Source organism: Engystomops pustulosus, chromosome 4 (assembly GCF_040894005.1).
Source record: "Engystomops pustulosus chromosome 4, aEngPut4.maternal, whole genome shotgun sequence".
In the NCBI taxonomy this organism is placed as follows: domain Eukaryota; kingdom Metazoa; phylum Chordata; class Amphibia; order Anura; family Leptodactylidae; genus Engystomops; species Engystomops pustulosus.
The window spans coordinates 140,245,624-140,261,614 of record NC_092414.1 but is presented as its reverse complement, the minus strand read 5'-3'; the positions used below and the strand labels follow the sequence as shown (position 1 = coordinate 140,261,614).

At 41.0% G+C, this 15,991-nt stretch overlaps 2 protein-coding genes across 7 annotated transcripts in view; one reads left to right on the top strand and one right to left on the bottom strand.

Moving 5' to 3' along the window:
- Positions 1–3,408: 3,408 nt before the first annotated feature.
- Positions 3,409–10,969, top strand: FBXL22 (F-box and leucine rich repeat protein 22). Its single transcript, XM_072147751.1, has 3 exons — positions 3,409–5,713; positions 8,068–8,482; positions 9,983–10,969. The coding sequence occupies exons 2-3, from the start codon at positions 8,130–8,132 to the stop codon at positions 10,317–10,319; spliced, it is 690 nt and encodes a 229-aa protein (XP_072003852.1). The 5' UTR covers positions 3,409–5,713; positions 8,068–8,129; the 3' UTR covers positions 10,320–10,969.
- Positions 10,970–13,117: 2,148 nt separating this feature from the next.
- The window catches only part of HERC1 (HECT and RLD domain containing E3 ubiquitin protein ligase family member 1), an 88,821-nt gene continuing 85,947 nt past the window's right edge, over positions 13,118–15,991 (bottom strand). For all 6 annotated transcript variants that reach the window (XM_072147744.1, XM_072147745.1, XM_072147747.1 and 3 more), the window contains exons 74-79: positions 15,821–15,986; positions 15,626–15,702; positions 14,686–14,938; positions 14,329–14,481; positions 13,811–14,116; positions 13,118–13,722 (exon numbers count right to left, since the gene is read on the bottom strand). In XM_072147744.1, coding sequence (XP_072003845.1) covers positions 13,537–13,722; positions 13,811–14,116; positions 14,329–14,481; positions 14,686–14,938; positions 15,626–15,702; positions 15,821–15,986 — 1,141 coding nt within the window. In that variant the 3' untranslated portion in view covers positions 13,118–13,536. The remainder of the gene's footprint in view (positions 13,723–13,810; positions 14,117–14,328; positions 14,482–14,685; positions 14,939–15,625; positions 15,703–15,820; positions 15,987–15,991) is intronic.

The following is a 15,991-nucleotide window of genomic DNA, read 5'->3' as shown; positions in this document are numbered from 1 at the left end:
AGGGGGCGTGGAGGGGGTGTGTTGGCTGACCCCCTAATGAATAAGCCGACTCCCTGGACTCAAGATAGGAGAATCCGACCTCTTATTTAGTAAGAGGTCGGATCGCTTTAAAGCAATTTAACACAAATAAATTTAAAAAAAAAAATGTCTGGGGAGAAAGGGGCTGGGGTGAGGAGTATGGGGGGGGCACATTTTTGGGGGGTGACAGGTCCTCTTTAAAGGGAACCTACCACCACGAATCTACCTATAAAGGTAGATCGGGTGGTAGGTGGATGTAAGGGACGTGAGGATAGCTCTTTTTAGAGCTAATCCTCACGTCCCCGCTAACTTTAGGTACACTTTATTCCCCTAATATGTAGATTTCGTTATGCGGCTACTGGGGCGTGGAGTAGCCGGCACGAGGCTACACAGCGCGGCTACTCCACGCCCCAGTAGCCACATTACTCCTCCTACCCGGTTGCTTGCAGCGCGCAGCTCCTCGTAGCTGCGCGCCCTCGTCCGACAAGCCGGCTACTGCGCATGCGCAGTAGCTCCGGCCTCGGAGCTGGGCCTGCTCAGCCGTCGGCCGGCGTTCTGCGCATGCGCAGAACGCCATCATGACGGACGAGGGCGCGCAGCTACGAGGAGCTGCGCGCCGCACGCAACCGGGTAGGAGGAGTAATGTGGCTACTGGGGCGTGGAGTAGCCGCGCTGTGTAGCCTCGTGCCGGCTACTCCACGCCCCAGTAGCCGCATAACGAAATTTACATATTAGGGGAATAAAGTCTACATAAAGTTAGCGGGGACGTGAGGATTAGCTCTAAAAAGAGCTATCCTCATGTCCCTTACATCCACCTACCACCCGATCTACCTTTATAGGTAGATTCGTGGTGGTAGGTTCTCTTTAAGTAGTGACATTCCGGTGGTAATACAATGGACCTTCTTCAGACATGGTTTGCAGGGAATAAGACCGAAAAGGTTGCGTATAGCAATGTATAGCGCTATTGGAAGATGAATGGTGGTGCTTTCTTACAGGGCATCTACCACTAGGATGAAGGACTGTATGCAAATGAGTCTAAGGGGCTCCAGGCTTCACAGGTGTTAATGGAGCCTGGAGCCCCTCAGACTTTGCATACAGTCTTTCATATTCAGACTTTGCATACAGTCTTTCATCCTGGTGCCTGATGTCCTTTAAACAGAAAACTTTTTAAGTCCCTGTATATCTGAATATAGAGATGTAAAGGCTATATTTTGTTGCTGTAAGTCAAATTGTGTACAGGTAGTAAAGTTCTGCCACCAAACATCACATATTCGCATAAAAGGTGACGCTTATAGCTTTCCCTGGAGTGTTCAATCTGTGGACAGTCTCCCCTGCTGCTCTGTGTACTTCTCATCTACGTATATATTGTTCATGATGTTCAACTCTCAGTGGAATGTATCATTTGTGTCACATCTTTTTCCATCCCTTCATTGTTTAACCCCTTAACGCTGAAGCCACTTTTCACCTTCCTGACACGGCCCATTTTTTCAAATCTGCCCTGTGTCACTATAAGTGGTTATAACTTCAGAACGCTTTAACATATCCAAGTGATTTTAAAATTGTTTTCTCGTGACACATCGTACTTCAGGTTATTTGAAAAATTTTGGTGGTATGTTTTGCATTTATTTATGAGAAAATCAGATATTTGGTGAAAATTTGGAAAAATTTTAGATTTTTGAACTTCAAAATGTTCTACTTTTTCCATACATAGTCATAACCGCAAAAAAACGTAATAACTAACATTCACTAAATGTCTAATTTATGTGGACATGGTTTTTTATGCATACTCTTATTTTTGTAGGATGTTATGGGCCTTTGAACGTTAGGTGCGATTTTTCACATTTTCATAAAAAACGCAAAATCCTGCTATTCAGGGACCTGCTCTGGTTTCAAATCACTTTGAGAGACCTAAATAAAAGTAAACCCCATAAATTACCCCATTATAGAAACTACGCCCCTCAACGTATGTGAAACAACTTTTATGAAGTTTGTTAACCCTTTAATTGTTTTACGGGGGTTAAAACTAAATCAGATGCAATTTTGAAAGTAAAATTTTTTTGGGTAAATTAATATGTTTTTCAAAAAATGTACAAATTGTCATTGGATAAAATACCAAAACGCTCCACAAAATTTGATACCCAATCTCTTTCGTGTATAATAATACCCCATATGTGGTGGTAACCTGCTGTATGGGCACACGCCAGGGCGTCGAAGGGAAGCTGCGCCATTCAGAGCAGATTATGCATTGTCAATTTTTATTGGCTATACAATCTTTATTTTTTTGGCAATTTGGACATATAAGGGCTTATTTTCTGCGACATGAGATGCACTTTACAAATACTTCATTTTAGTGGGTCATTAGCTTATTGATGAGATTTTATTAACTCTTGAATGTATGGGTGAAAAGAAAATTGTCAATTTTGGTTTACTTTCTTTTCGTATTTTTTGGGGGTCGTACACCGCACACTAAAAATATTATATTATCTTCATTCTATAGGTCACTACGATTACGGTGATACCTCATTTGTATAGTTTTTCATTTAGTTTTACAATTTTACTGGATAAAAACTAATATAGAGGAAATCTCATTTGTTTTTGCATCGCCATCTTTTCGGAGACGTAACTTTAATATTTTTTGGTTGACAGAGCTAGTTTAGGGCTTATTTTTTACGTGTTGAGTTGTTCTTTTCAGTGGTACCATTTTTGCGCACATAACTTTTTTTGATCACTTTTTAGAACATTTTTGTATAGAGATTTTATGAAAAATTTACATTTTTGGCGTGTTTTTCGGGTTTTGTTTTTACGGCGTTCACCGAGCGGGTCCAATAATGTTTCTGAGTTATTGTACGGATTGTTACGGACGCGGCGATACCAAATATGTGGGTTTTTTTGGCGATTTTGTGTTTTTTTCACTTTATTGCATGTGTATAGGGAATATTTGTGTTTAGGGGACTCTAAGTTTATTTAATTAATTATTTTTATTAAAAAATTATTTTATGTAGTGTTTTTAACATTTTTATTAACTTTTACAGGTTAGCTTGAACAAGTGATCCACTGATCACTTGTTCAAGCTCTTCTTCACATTACACAGTGTAATACAGATGTATTACACTGTGTAATGTAACACACTGAGCATGCTGCGCATGCTCAGTGTGTTACAGCCGGGTCCTGTCAGAAGGCAGGACCCGGCTCCCGGCAGGAGGATCGCGCAGCCCCGGGCACCGGCAGTCCCGGGGCTGCGTTCGGAGCAGCGGACCCCCCCGGTAAGCGCCGCGGGGGGGTCCGATTCTTCTGAAATGCCCCTTGCACGCCGCGGTCAGCGCGACCGCGGCGTGTCAGGGGTTAACACCCGCAATCGGAGAAATCTCCGATCGCGGGTGTTAGAGGCAGGTGTCAGCTATAATATATAGCTGACACCTGCAGCTTCTGGCGCCGGCTCCGTTCAGGAGCCGGTGCCAGAAGCATGACGTAATAGTACTGCATTTTGCGGGAACGCACCTCCCGCGATGCAGTACTATTACGTCAAATGTCGGGAAGGGGTTAACACTATTAGCTAGCGAGTAGTCTAGACTGGTATGAACCTGTTGCTGTCCTAATAAGAGCAGAAACTTGATGTTAGTGAAAACTTACTTCAGTTATGAAATCAGCATGACTATTGAACTCTAAAACAGCACAACAATTCAATAGGAATTGAGTTTGAGCTATGGGGAGGAGTAGAAGTCCATGGAATCACGCTGTGATTTCAGGTGATCACATACATACTGTACATGGGCTAGACATTGCAAATCTTACTGGGTAAAGAACCTTAGATGACATGACATGCTGAGAAGAGGCATGGGACATGAAGAGGAGTAGATGGGAGGGGGCCGGCCAAGCAGGGCTCATCCCCACTGATGCCAGGTACCATAACAAAGTTGATTTATGGGAATGTACGGGATGCAATTTTTAGCTAAAAGAAGGGTGTCAGTTAACAGGGCATTATGGGAACCTGCTGTATTTGCAAAAATGTGACAGGTTCCCTTTAAAGTGGTATTCCCATGAAGACAAGAATCTTAAATAAACTCAGGATAACAAAATAACACAGTTTCTAATTCAATGTTAATAACAAAAATACAGCACCTCGTTTCAACCTTTAACCTTCTGACTTCAGGGTGAGCAGAAATATTGCTCTCCTGTCTGATGCTGCACTGATCTTCTCTCTGCCAATAGCCCTCACCCATTGCATTCCAGGACGAGCTCACACACACTTCCTGGAGAGTAAATCTACAAGCTACAGGCTAGTGAGCTGGCTCATTAGGCTCCGTCCTCAGTCTTGTGGTTCTGGAACAGCTCCCTATGACATGTATAACATGTATGATAGGGAGCTGCAGTCACCCCATTGCACACCACTTTTAACCCAATTGTATTGGGTTTAACGGGGCCTGGTGAGACGGTTAGGAGAAGAGTAGTTTTAAACCCGGCTCATTTGTGAATGACACATCACTACTACAGGCAGATGAAGGTCTTTATCCAGGGTAGGGGAGGGAGGTATATAGAAGAACTTGACAGTATATGTATTGGCTCTTCTTGCAGAGCTGAGAATGTCATGTGTAATATGGATCTCATTTCTGATCTGTCTCATCTCTCTTTCTATGTGTCAGATACTAGTGAATGTTCAGAAGCTAAATGTAAGTGTATATCAAGTGTTCCCTGATAATCTAACCACACTGCCAGCTCACAGAGGTAGGTGGATCATGAGGTGTCTGCTTAGAGAGGCCCCTCCCACACCCTGGGATTTTGCATTGACCAGCCTAGGGAGTGATAGGAGCTAAAACAGCAATAAAACAGAGTAAAATTGTAAGGGGTTAAAATGATCTTTATTGTGTTAACATTCAAGGGAATGAAATTTGAGAGTTTTCTTTAATGAGCAACTATGGTAAGGTAACTATGATAACTGGTGTACTCCTCAAGTTCTATATCAGATGCAGCAATTACACAATGCCTAGTTCTCAGTTTATTAGATTAATAGATTTTTTTAAGAGGAATAGGAGACACAGTGCAACATAACCATTAGACAAGATGTTCCTGAAAGTTATAACATTAGAGAATTTAAGTGTTTGTTTTTTTGTTTTTTTAATGAAAATAGACATGTCCGTTGTGACCAGGTCCTCTTTGATCTACATTAAGGTAGTATTCACACACAAGATACACTGCAAAAAATGTCAGAATATTCTGATTACAATAAGTTATACAACAGAAATTGTGTGGCATTTTTACAAAAGGTGTCAAAAAATATTACATGGAGTCTTAAACTGTTCCACGCCAGATTTAACTTTGCTTATTCTATTTTTTGGCTATTTTATAACAAGTATGGTCGTCACCTATAAACTTTTCTATGGGTCCTACCTAATATAAACACAGAAAATGTCTTATCTGGTCGTTGAAGAAAAGCAACTGTGCCATGTATCAGACTAGTTTAAAGAGCCATATCTGGGTCTATATATAACCTAGTGACAGCTGTGGTCCTTGCTCCCGGCCATATATGTCCTTAGTAAATCTGACACAGGAAAGATCTAGGATTTCTTTTATCGTTACACAGACTATGCAGAGGATCCTATGGAAAGTTCCTGCAGTTCATTGCAGAAACTAATCTGAATTTCAGTGACTGCACCTAAAAAAGCCATTCAAGACTGGAATTATCTAAGAGCCTGCAAAGGTATTTATAGCAGAATGAATCTACAGTATCAGAAAAGTGTAGGACAAGCTGGGCAGCCAGGCTGTGTTTTTATGTGCTACTTGTTCACTGATATTGTACTGAACTGGGAAGCTACAGTTGCTCTTTCTTGTAGGTTTTGTATGGATTTTCAATTTGTGGTGCAAATGATAACTCCTTTTATTCTTTGAGTTTTTATGTTTAATAACTACAGATAGGCTGACATTTTCATTGATACTATTTTTAAAATTTTCCAACCTTTTCATACTTTGATGCCTTTTTCGTGTTTTACAGAGTAGTATTAGGGATTATTAGCTGCAAGACAAATTGTCCTTCCTAGTGTCCGTATTTAATATTCCATACTATGCACTGGGAAGCTGGGAAAATTTTTCAAGTGTAGCAAAATTCAAAAAATAAAATATGGTTTTAGGAGTGATACATGTCCCTCTTGGACATTAAAAAAAAAAAGACTGTATATTCAGGTGGCATGATATTTATGTGGGCACAGCAGAATCAGTTGTGTTTTTAGGAGAATGCACTTTTTAGGAGCACAGATATCCAGGGGACACTATACTGCAAGTCAAAGTGGTATATTTAGGGGCGCTGTGTGGAGGTGTAATGCAACAAGGCAACAACATCTGCAGGCAAATTCAGGAAGTCAGATACAAATTGCTAGATGCCACGTCTTGCGTTTGATCAGTACTGTAGTGACTGAACAACTGTCTTTTGTGTATTATAATCATAAGTATGTGATATGGTACACAATGGTAAGCTCTTATATATGCTGGATGCGCACTAAATTTACAGTATATTAACATACAATTCTCACAGATATTGCATGTCACACAGATAGTGAGAGAGTCACAACAAGGCAAGGGGTCACCTGTATCTACATCAAGTAGAAATTTTGTCTACATACATTTATTTAGTTTCTTTTCCTGGTTTCATACAGATATGATTAGTCCAAAGCTGCATTCACATGAACGTGGCTCACACCTCCTCTCTCCATAGAAAATAGTGCCACACAGCTGTTCTTACGGCCAAAAGATAGGATGCTCTATCTTTTATGCAGCCACGAGTGCCCACCGTACCGACCATAGGCAATGTAACAGTCTATGGGGGACGTATGTCAGATAGCAAATTATACTTTAGCCCCATTCAGACGACTATTGGGGGCAAAGAAACACAATCCATCTGCTCTCCTCATTAACACACATCCTTGATACCATTAGGATAAGGTGTCCTGTCTGTGGAGAACATTAGCTGCACACATCCGTGATATACAGATCTGAGGGGGCCACAACAGACTTCTAGCAGCCTTCAAAAGACCAATGGTGCTGGTGGGAGCTAATGCATACAAATGGAGTTCTATGTTCTGGGATCTATGTTAGCATCTGGAGTAGGACATGTGTTGCCAATGAGCGAGTTTGGGTCTAGAAACTTGCTCCATGCACTTGTGGGATTTCCTGGAGAAAAATGAACTCAGCATGTCTGTTTATATCAGTGAATTGAGGTTAAGGTCATGATTTAATGTCCCAAACACAGTCAGTTCTTTAGTTATACATTTGGGCAGGTAATTCCTACATGGAGTTTCGATTATTTTGAAAGGCTCCACCCCCAACCAAACTTTTAATTTAACATTCCGTTTCAAGCTTGTTTAATAAATGCTCAGGAGTGTTAGCTCTGCGTGTAATCAGGGTTGGAGCCTTTCAATTGCGTTTCAAAACGCAATTGAAACGTCATGTGTGAACGTGGCCTCACACACACAAGGAGAGTCCTCGCCCATTAAGCCGGCAGCACACGTGGCGTTTTGAACCAGTTTTTAAGCAGCCCATTAAAAAACGCATCTGTTTTTGACCAGTCTTAATTAAGATAATTGGTAAAACCTGTCAAAAACAGATGCGTTTTTCAAAAACACAAGCGTTGAACGGACTGCTTAAAAAAGGCCCAGAAACGGGTACAAAATGCCACGTGTGCCGCTGGCTTTATGCAGTTTCGGGCTCTTTCACAATAAAGAGACTGGTGCACATCAGCAAAGATCCCATCTTTTGGTATGGTAATACACCTCTGTTCTCCAGAAGCATTTGCACACAGATGACATAATTGCTCTGTACATTTCTTGCGGATCCATGGACTAATGTGGAAGGCTCTGATCTTCATTTTAGGCGAAAAAAAAGCAGATCAGAGGAAAAGGAATCAGAGTCAGAATACTATTTTAGCGGTGAAAGTCACAAATCCTCTGCATTAATCCTCTGCAATCAGGAGCTTGTTATTGGTGCTTCATTTTCATCAATAACTGACATATCCTAATGTACACACCAAGGATCTGTATCTAATACAATGTGATCTTTCTACAGACCTCTTCTTGGCCCAAATAAAGAAAGACTCCCGGACCTGAGAAGCAGTTGTCAGTTTTACCATGCCTGGAGTTCTCACAATGAACATCACAGATCTAAACCGCGAATGTCTTCTCCACTTGTTCTCATTCCTAGATAAAGACAACAGGAAAAACTTATCTCAGACCTGTCACAAACTGCAGGATGTTTTCCTGGATCCATCTCTCTGGACTTTATTGAATTTTAGCTCTCCTCCAGAACTTACGAAAAAAAACTTCATTTTAGGTCCCGCTTTGAAATCACTGTCAATTTGCTGGTATTCAAGCAGGGTCAAAATCTGCAATATTGAGGACTGGGCAAAAACAGATCTCCAAAAATCCATGTGCAGCCCTCATCTGAACACAGTCAGTGACTTCCTTCAAGAAGTTTGTGAAAGGTAATACAGCTAATACTGGTACAATGGTACATTTATTAAATGTACCATCTACTTACATGTTAGGCATTTTTTTTTATTGCAGATTTTGCAAGTTTTTCTTAGACAAAGCTAAAAGTGGGTTAGCATTTGATAAAAAAAACAAGGAAAATCTTATACAACTCCTTCACTCAAACTACAGAACAATCTGCTTTTAGCCTAAAGAAGTAATATTTAGCTAATTTCTGTCTTGTAGTTATAGTAACAAGAGACATATAAGGGCCCATTCACATCAGTGATTTTCACCTGTGCGTTCTGCACGTGTTATTTGCAGGAATTTCATTGGACTCTCACGCATCATATTCAGTATTTTGATGCAGGTGAAATTGCAAAAACGCAAGATAATTCTAGTAGAAAATAATTAGAGCCGAAGGCTGTACCTCTAATGGATTTAACTATTGAACTACAGCTGCTTTCTGAATAATGCATTGAGTTTCATGCCTTCTTGTGGCCGGCAGCTGTCACGCAATACTCAACAATTGTCAAGATACAACAAGCTGCAGTGTAGCCATGACCTTACAGACACAAAATGACACTGGTTTTAATATTTATGTCAACTATTTTTCCTGATTAGCTAGAGTTATTCTCATGTGTAGAAATACAGCGCTATAACAACAATTCCATTCATCTTAAGCATTGATGACATTCCCACAGTATATGTCCTAAGCATGATAGATGAGGGTCACCCACATTTATCTCCCCCTCCTCCTCTCCTGTGTGCCGATGTGTGCATGGCGCTTTAACCTCTTGGCGCAAATTGACGTACCTGTACATCCAAGGCTGCAGTGTGTTGCCACTTTCGGATGGACAGTTACGTCCACTGATCACACAGGTACAGAAGATGTGCCCAGTCCTACAGCCGGACAATGACTGGGAAGGTCTGTCTCCTGCTGAAAGGAGAAGGGAGGACTCTTCTCCCAAACCATGAGCACCCTCAGTGGTTGTTATCGCAGCTCAGAGAGGACCCTGGGGCTGCCATGAACTAATGACTATAAGGATTTGCCAATGCATTATAGAAGTGTTGAAAGGATCGCAATATGAGTTTTTTGTCCATCCTCTCATAAAAACAGTTAATAAAAGTTATTCAATAAAAATATTCGACAAATATGATGCAATTCAAAAACACAACTGATCCTGCAAAAAACAACCCCTCATACAGTGACGGCAAAAGAAAAATTAAATGGTTATGGGCTTTGGAAGATAATGAAAAATTGAATGAAATGCTGTCACTAAGGTGAAAAAGAGTCAAGGGGTTAAATCTACCATACTCCGACTATAAAAGATGTTAAGTTCCATTAGGATTACATTCAGGGAGCAGCAAAAACTAATTACAGATGCAGTCTTATCTTAGTACAATACAATGTCTATACTTATTACATACATATTGTGATTGCCTGATAAGATCTAATTTTTACGGGAAGATTCTTAACTGTACATTTTTTTTCTCCTCATGCACTTTCTTAGATGCCCAAATCTCCGGACATTGACCCTCTCTGGTTGTGCCCATATCGGTGATGAAAATCTCCTCCACATCTTAAGACATTGTCCTCTCCTTGAAAGTATTAAGCTTGAGAATTGCTCTGCAGTGACAGACCGGACACTGGCAGTGGTTCCCCTTCTATCTAACAGACTTCACACCCTCCATGTAAACTTCTGTAGAAATATAACACAGAAGGGCCTCTCCCTGGTGCGGCAGGGGTGTCCGGGGATCATCCTGCAGGCAGACAGGAGCGCAGATATGATCGCTGACAGAAAGCCCAACGATATCATTTCTCTTCAGCGAAAATTGATACTAAGATGACAACAGCTAAATGCCTTCTGTTCTACTTCAGGAAAATCTACTTTCACTATCTTTAACATAGATCTATTATGGCAGCATCTGTAATACTATCACACAACTGGGAATCCTGGGGGAAGAAATGTATTTTCAGGTATATTTTACATCTGAAAAAGTAATAGAACAGGTATGTCAATATCAAGGAGCAAGTATCCCACATACATAATTTTATAGTGAAATATAAAACCAAATAAGGAGATGCAAGTGTAAATGCTGTATAGACAGGAGCCTTTCTCCGGCACTGGGTGACGAAAATGTAGAATGAAAGAAGCAGATGAACTATATAGATATATGATCAGGCCGGCGTGCCTCAGCTAACAGCAGTATTGTGTTGGGGCTTTTTATTTGGGTATATTTACACACATTGCGCCAAATTTACTCTCTAAAAAATGTTTTTTAAAAAGCCATGAAAAAGGACGAAATGACTCATAAAAAAGGCCAAAAAATAAAAAAAATGGTGCATTTTTTTCATGCAGTAAGCAGAATATGGAAAAAGAACCAGCTACTGTGTTCTATAAAATAGGTTTATACCAGGAGCACAATTACGGTTTGTAAAGTTAAATATTACATTATCCTAAATACAGGCCATATTAAAGGAAACCTACCACTTTAAAATGACCCTTCTGACCCACAAATACCTTAAGCTAGCTCAGGATGAGCTGATGCCGGACCATATTTTCAATTAAACCAGAAACCGCTGTATTTGTAGAAAAATTATTTTCTTGTGGTAGTAAAATCTCTCTTCGGCGCTTCTGTAAGCGTCATGCGGCGCGCACCCCGGACCCTGCTCCGCGGTCACGCTCTCGTCAGCGCCGCTCCCGTCACTAATTTTGCTGTGCCCGAGAGCCGGTGACGTCACCGAGCTCTCGGGCACACTAGCGCATGCGCACCACCTCCTCCCGGCGCGTCGCGGCCGGATCCCATTGCGCGAAGTCCCGAAGCCTCGTAGTATCGTGAGGCTTCGGAGAGAAGACCGAGAAGACCACCTCCACTATGCTCGCTGCTATACTTCGCCCATGCGCAATGGGATCCGGCCGCGACGCGCCAGGAGGAGGTGGTGCGCATGCGCTAGTGTGCCCGAGAGCTCGGTGACGTCACCGGCTCTCGGGCACAGCAAAATTAGTGACGGGAGCGGCGCTGACGAGAGCGTGACCGCGGAGCAGGGTCCGGGGTGCGCGCCGCATGACGCTTACAGAAGCGCCGAAGAGAGATTTTACTACCACAAGAAAATAATTTTTCTACAAATACAGCGGTTTCTGGTTTAATTGAAAATATGGTCCGGCATCAGCTCATCCTGAGCTAGCTTAAGGTATTTGTGGGTCAGAAGGGTCATTTTAAAGTGGTAGGTTTCCTTTAAAAATGTTACTGAAGCTGCGGTTACTTTTATCTTTCAGATTTTTCTTTTAAAAATGCAAAATAAAAGAACCATATGTAGAATTAGAGCAGGTCAGTAAAGCCATTCAAGAAATCTCCTAGTATGATGAGGATAATAAAGGGATGACGTGGCCCAGTATGTACAGCAAAGCTCTAGAGTGACCTACAAAGGGCAGTCTGTTTTACCTACCCTAGCGCCCAATGTGAAATCTGAACATACATGTGTGCATTTATGTGGGTTGTGACATTAAAAAAAAATAATGACATCTGATTGAAATAAAGCCATTTACTGAAGAAACCTTTAATGTGCTTAGCAGTAAAAACCAGTAATTGATTCCTTCCAACAATTGCAATTACAGGCGGTCCCCTACTTAAGAACACCTGACTTACAGACGACCCCTAGTTACAAACGGACCTCTGGATAGTGTTAATTTACTGTACTTTATCCTTAGGCTTCAATGATCAGCTGTAACAGTTATCAAAGGCGTCTGCAATTAAGCTTTAGTGTTAATCCTGGTTCATATGACAGCCCAAGATTTTTAAAATCCAATTGTCACAGAGACCAAAAAAATTTTGGTTGAGGTTACAATGATAAAATATACAGTTCCAACTTACATACATATTCAACTTAAGAACAAACCTACAGAACCTATCTTGTATGTAACCCGGGGACTGCCTGTACTAAATTCCCAAAAGGAAACAGTAAATTTATCATGGAGAAATGAACTCCTTGAAAGGCAATTAAAAAGGGAAGGCGGCCTTTTTTAAATATTCATTTACCACTTCATTAATGGCCATTTTTGGGGTTTTCTGTCATCATGTGCCCTTACTTTGTAATGGTATGAGGGCTTGGTTCTGGTTGTAACATTTTGGGGTACATATAAACTTTAATTGTGCTGCTTTCCATGATGCATAACTTTTATATTTTTTCTGTCAATAGCAGTGTGTGAGGGCTTTTTATTTTTGATATTGTTACTGTGTATAAAGTAAGAAATGTGTTCACATGCCGTCCTTTTGGTTTTGTATACACAAACAAAACCTCATAACCCTGCAATTTTGGATGCCATGTGACACTGCCAACCCACTAACAGGAAAGCATATACGTTGACACATTTTAGAGTCATCTTCTCCAGGTAAATACTTGAATGTCCGGTTCTACAAAGGCTTATACACTGAAAGATGTAATGGATCTTTCTATCGAGCTTTTCAGCAGTAACTGCTTAAGTATCTCTTCCATGGGACGGAATTAGTCATCACTGCTCATGGGCATCAATGTACCCTGTGTGCCCCAGACTGTGTTGCTGATTTACCACATGTTCTTGGCAACCTGTGTCAACTCTAACAAAAGTGAAATCTTTAAGAAGGAACCACACAACAACCGCCAGCACTTAAACCTTCTGTTGGGTTTATTATTTTTCCTGCATAACTAATCCTGCACAGGCAACTTCCAAATTAAAACAAAATAAATAGGAATAATCATGTAAAACTGTTCTTGGGGTGAACAATAAGTGCACCAATGTACAATATTCAAGTACAGCACTGACCGGGTCACCTTGGAATATATTACCAAGTCCCTGGGCCATTTACCCTGTCCCTCAAGAGAAAGTCTGCTCTCCATGCAACTCATACTCAGCGAGTGAGGGAAGGGCCAGTTCACTTCACCTTAATTTACAAAGGACACAGGGAGAAATTAAATTAAAACAAGTTTTTTCTGTTATTAAAAAGAAAAAAAAATTGCAGTTGTTGTAAAATGCCTGGTGGAACTTCACGCCTTCACTTCTGGAGGGTGGGTATTCTAATATGGAACTTAGTAGTCTGTGTCTGATCCTTCAGTATTATCCACATTACGGGATAACATATAATTGTCCATGTCAATAGATCGGCAGTTGTTGATTGCATAGCGCAGGCGTTCGGCCATCACTGGCTGACTTGTGTAAGGAGGGAGTCGGAGTTGAAAAAAGCATGTCTGTGAGGTAGGCAGACTGTCATGAGGCTGTAGATGGAAGACAAGTAAATAGTGACTGTGTATGGTCAAAGCAGAACCACGAGTGAATCAAGTGATATACAGGGTATATACTCACCCTATCAACCTTCATGATCTGGAAGCGCTGTGAAATGTCTGCTGTATTCGCTGGAAGTCGGGACCTGCCAGAAACAAACCTCATAAACAAGACTCGCTCCTCATTAGAAAATTCGTCCAGCGTCTGCCAGAACCACTGCACCAGCTGGTGTTGTTCATCGACCTCTCGGTATCGCACGACTTTCTTCAGAACTTCCACCGAGATCTCTGGCATCCCGCACACCATTTGTTCTAGTTGCCTGGCAGTGAGAAGCGAGAGGAGGGGAACTGGCACAATCCAAGACATTCCCTCTCGCACTGCTGCCACCTGTCACATAAAATAATGGAATATTTTTTGTACATGTAGAAATGAGGGCTTCATGTACAGCTCACATGATGGTGTAGTAGTATTTATCAAGGAGCAATTATTGGAACAAAATACGTTGCAGTATCGGAGAGAGATGCCCATTATTATGTAAAGTCATGAAAGATCTATAGAAAATGTCATTATCTCTAGTCCCACGTAATAGGGTGTCTCACCTGCCGGTCCATTTCATGCAGCCTGTAATCGATTGCTCGCTCTACATATTCCTTGCGGTTAGAAAAGGTCAGGGGTATGCTGTTCCCTCCAGGGATAATGGGCACCATTTTTCCATCAGCGCTTTGACCCACAAAGGAATCGAGGGGTATCATCTACAATGACAATATGGATGCCAATTAACTAAAGCAACTTATAACTTAAATGGATGATCCTTAATTTAAGCAAAGCTTTTGATATATGTGTATTGGATATATGTGGTTGAATGAAAGAACTGTATAGTTTTATTTTTGCATTGTAAGTATAGAGGTTTTCTGCTGTAGTGCAATGGTATTTTTTTCTTAGTGGGAATGTAGTACCTCGTGGAAGGTCTCCTCAGTGATGCCGCTGTCTTCAATGTGAAGAATGCTATTAAGAGTCTGCACATATAGCAGATCGACCTCCTCAAGGTCCTCTAGGGTTAGTGGGATACAGCACAGCTGTTTCCATACCAGGGGGGCCAGGTGTAGATCAAGCGGTTTTTTTGTGCGGATAGCCACACCCATAAGGATACCAAGGAACTTGAACTGCATAAGGTGCTCATCCAATCCAGCAGATGGGTTAAACAAGAACCTGTGTAAGGAAGACAGGGGTGAATTCATCTTCCAGAATGTGCAGCACTTAAATGTAAAATCAAGACTACAAGAATACTACATTATTTTAGCATATAGTATAGAAAATGAGAAGTATTTATTTACTTTTAGACAATACAGTTTTTACAGTGATGCAGGACAATTATTTTTACAAACAGCAGCCCCCATCCCCAGTAGATAATTCCACTATTGATTGTGTCCGATATATTCCAAGGTCTATGGCCCAAAAGTGGAAGATCATATTAAACAGAATCAGGTGACAGCAGTGAGGTTAGGCTTTATTCACAGAGGTATAAATAAGACTGGTGCTCCCAATGTATAAGCCCCAATGCACCAAGCATAGACAAAGAGAGTCATGTTGGCATAACTTTTTACACTGTATAGCAAAATGTAGTTTACCAGGCTTTACTATGCAGAAGGCTACAGTCAAGTGAACACCCTTGCATATAACTCTAAGGCTCAAATTATGTAGTCCACAAATAAACTCAAAATGATGATCTTATCACAGACTTGTGTATAAATTGCATCTGAATGAGCACATGACCTATAAAAGGTCAAGGATGCTAAAAATAAATAATAGACTGAGACCAGGAGAATCAAACACCAAAATGAAAGCCATCACAAAGTCAGTTTTCCACTATTATGAAAGTAGTAAGAGAAATATTACCTGTCTCTGTTATAACCCACTTCAGCAGTTGCATTAGGTGAAGGAATAAGAAGATCGACTACTCCAGTTTCCAGCTCCTACCAAAAGCACAATACAAAATATATGAAATGATTTATATGCGAAGCCAAAATATTATATTTAACATAAGTGAAATATAAGTGCAGTAATATTAGCCAATGGGATAAAACCCCTTACCTGGCACATTTCAGTTATTGTATCATCAAATACTCCCCCTGCATCATCTGCCCCCTCTCCCACCAACTTCACTTTCCAGGCCCGAGATGGGAGACGCAAGTCTGATGCATTCAACTTCACGACCTGCCGGGCAATCTGCACAAATATGGGTTTACATTTTCTACCCCTGAG

Coding starts and splice junctions, on each gene's coding strand:
- FBXL22 (XM_072147751.1), top strand. CDS start 8,130: ATGCCTGGAGTTCTCACAATGAACATCACAGATCTAAACCGCGAATGT. Junction 8,483..9,982: donor CTTCAAGAAGTTTGTGAAAG/GTAATACAGCTA, acceptor GCACTTTCTTAG/ATGCCCAAATCTCCGGACAT.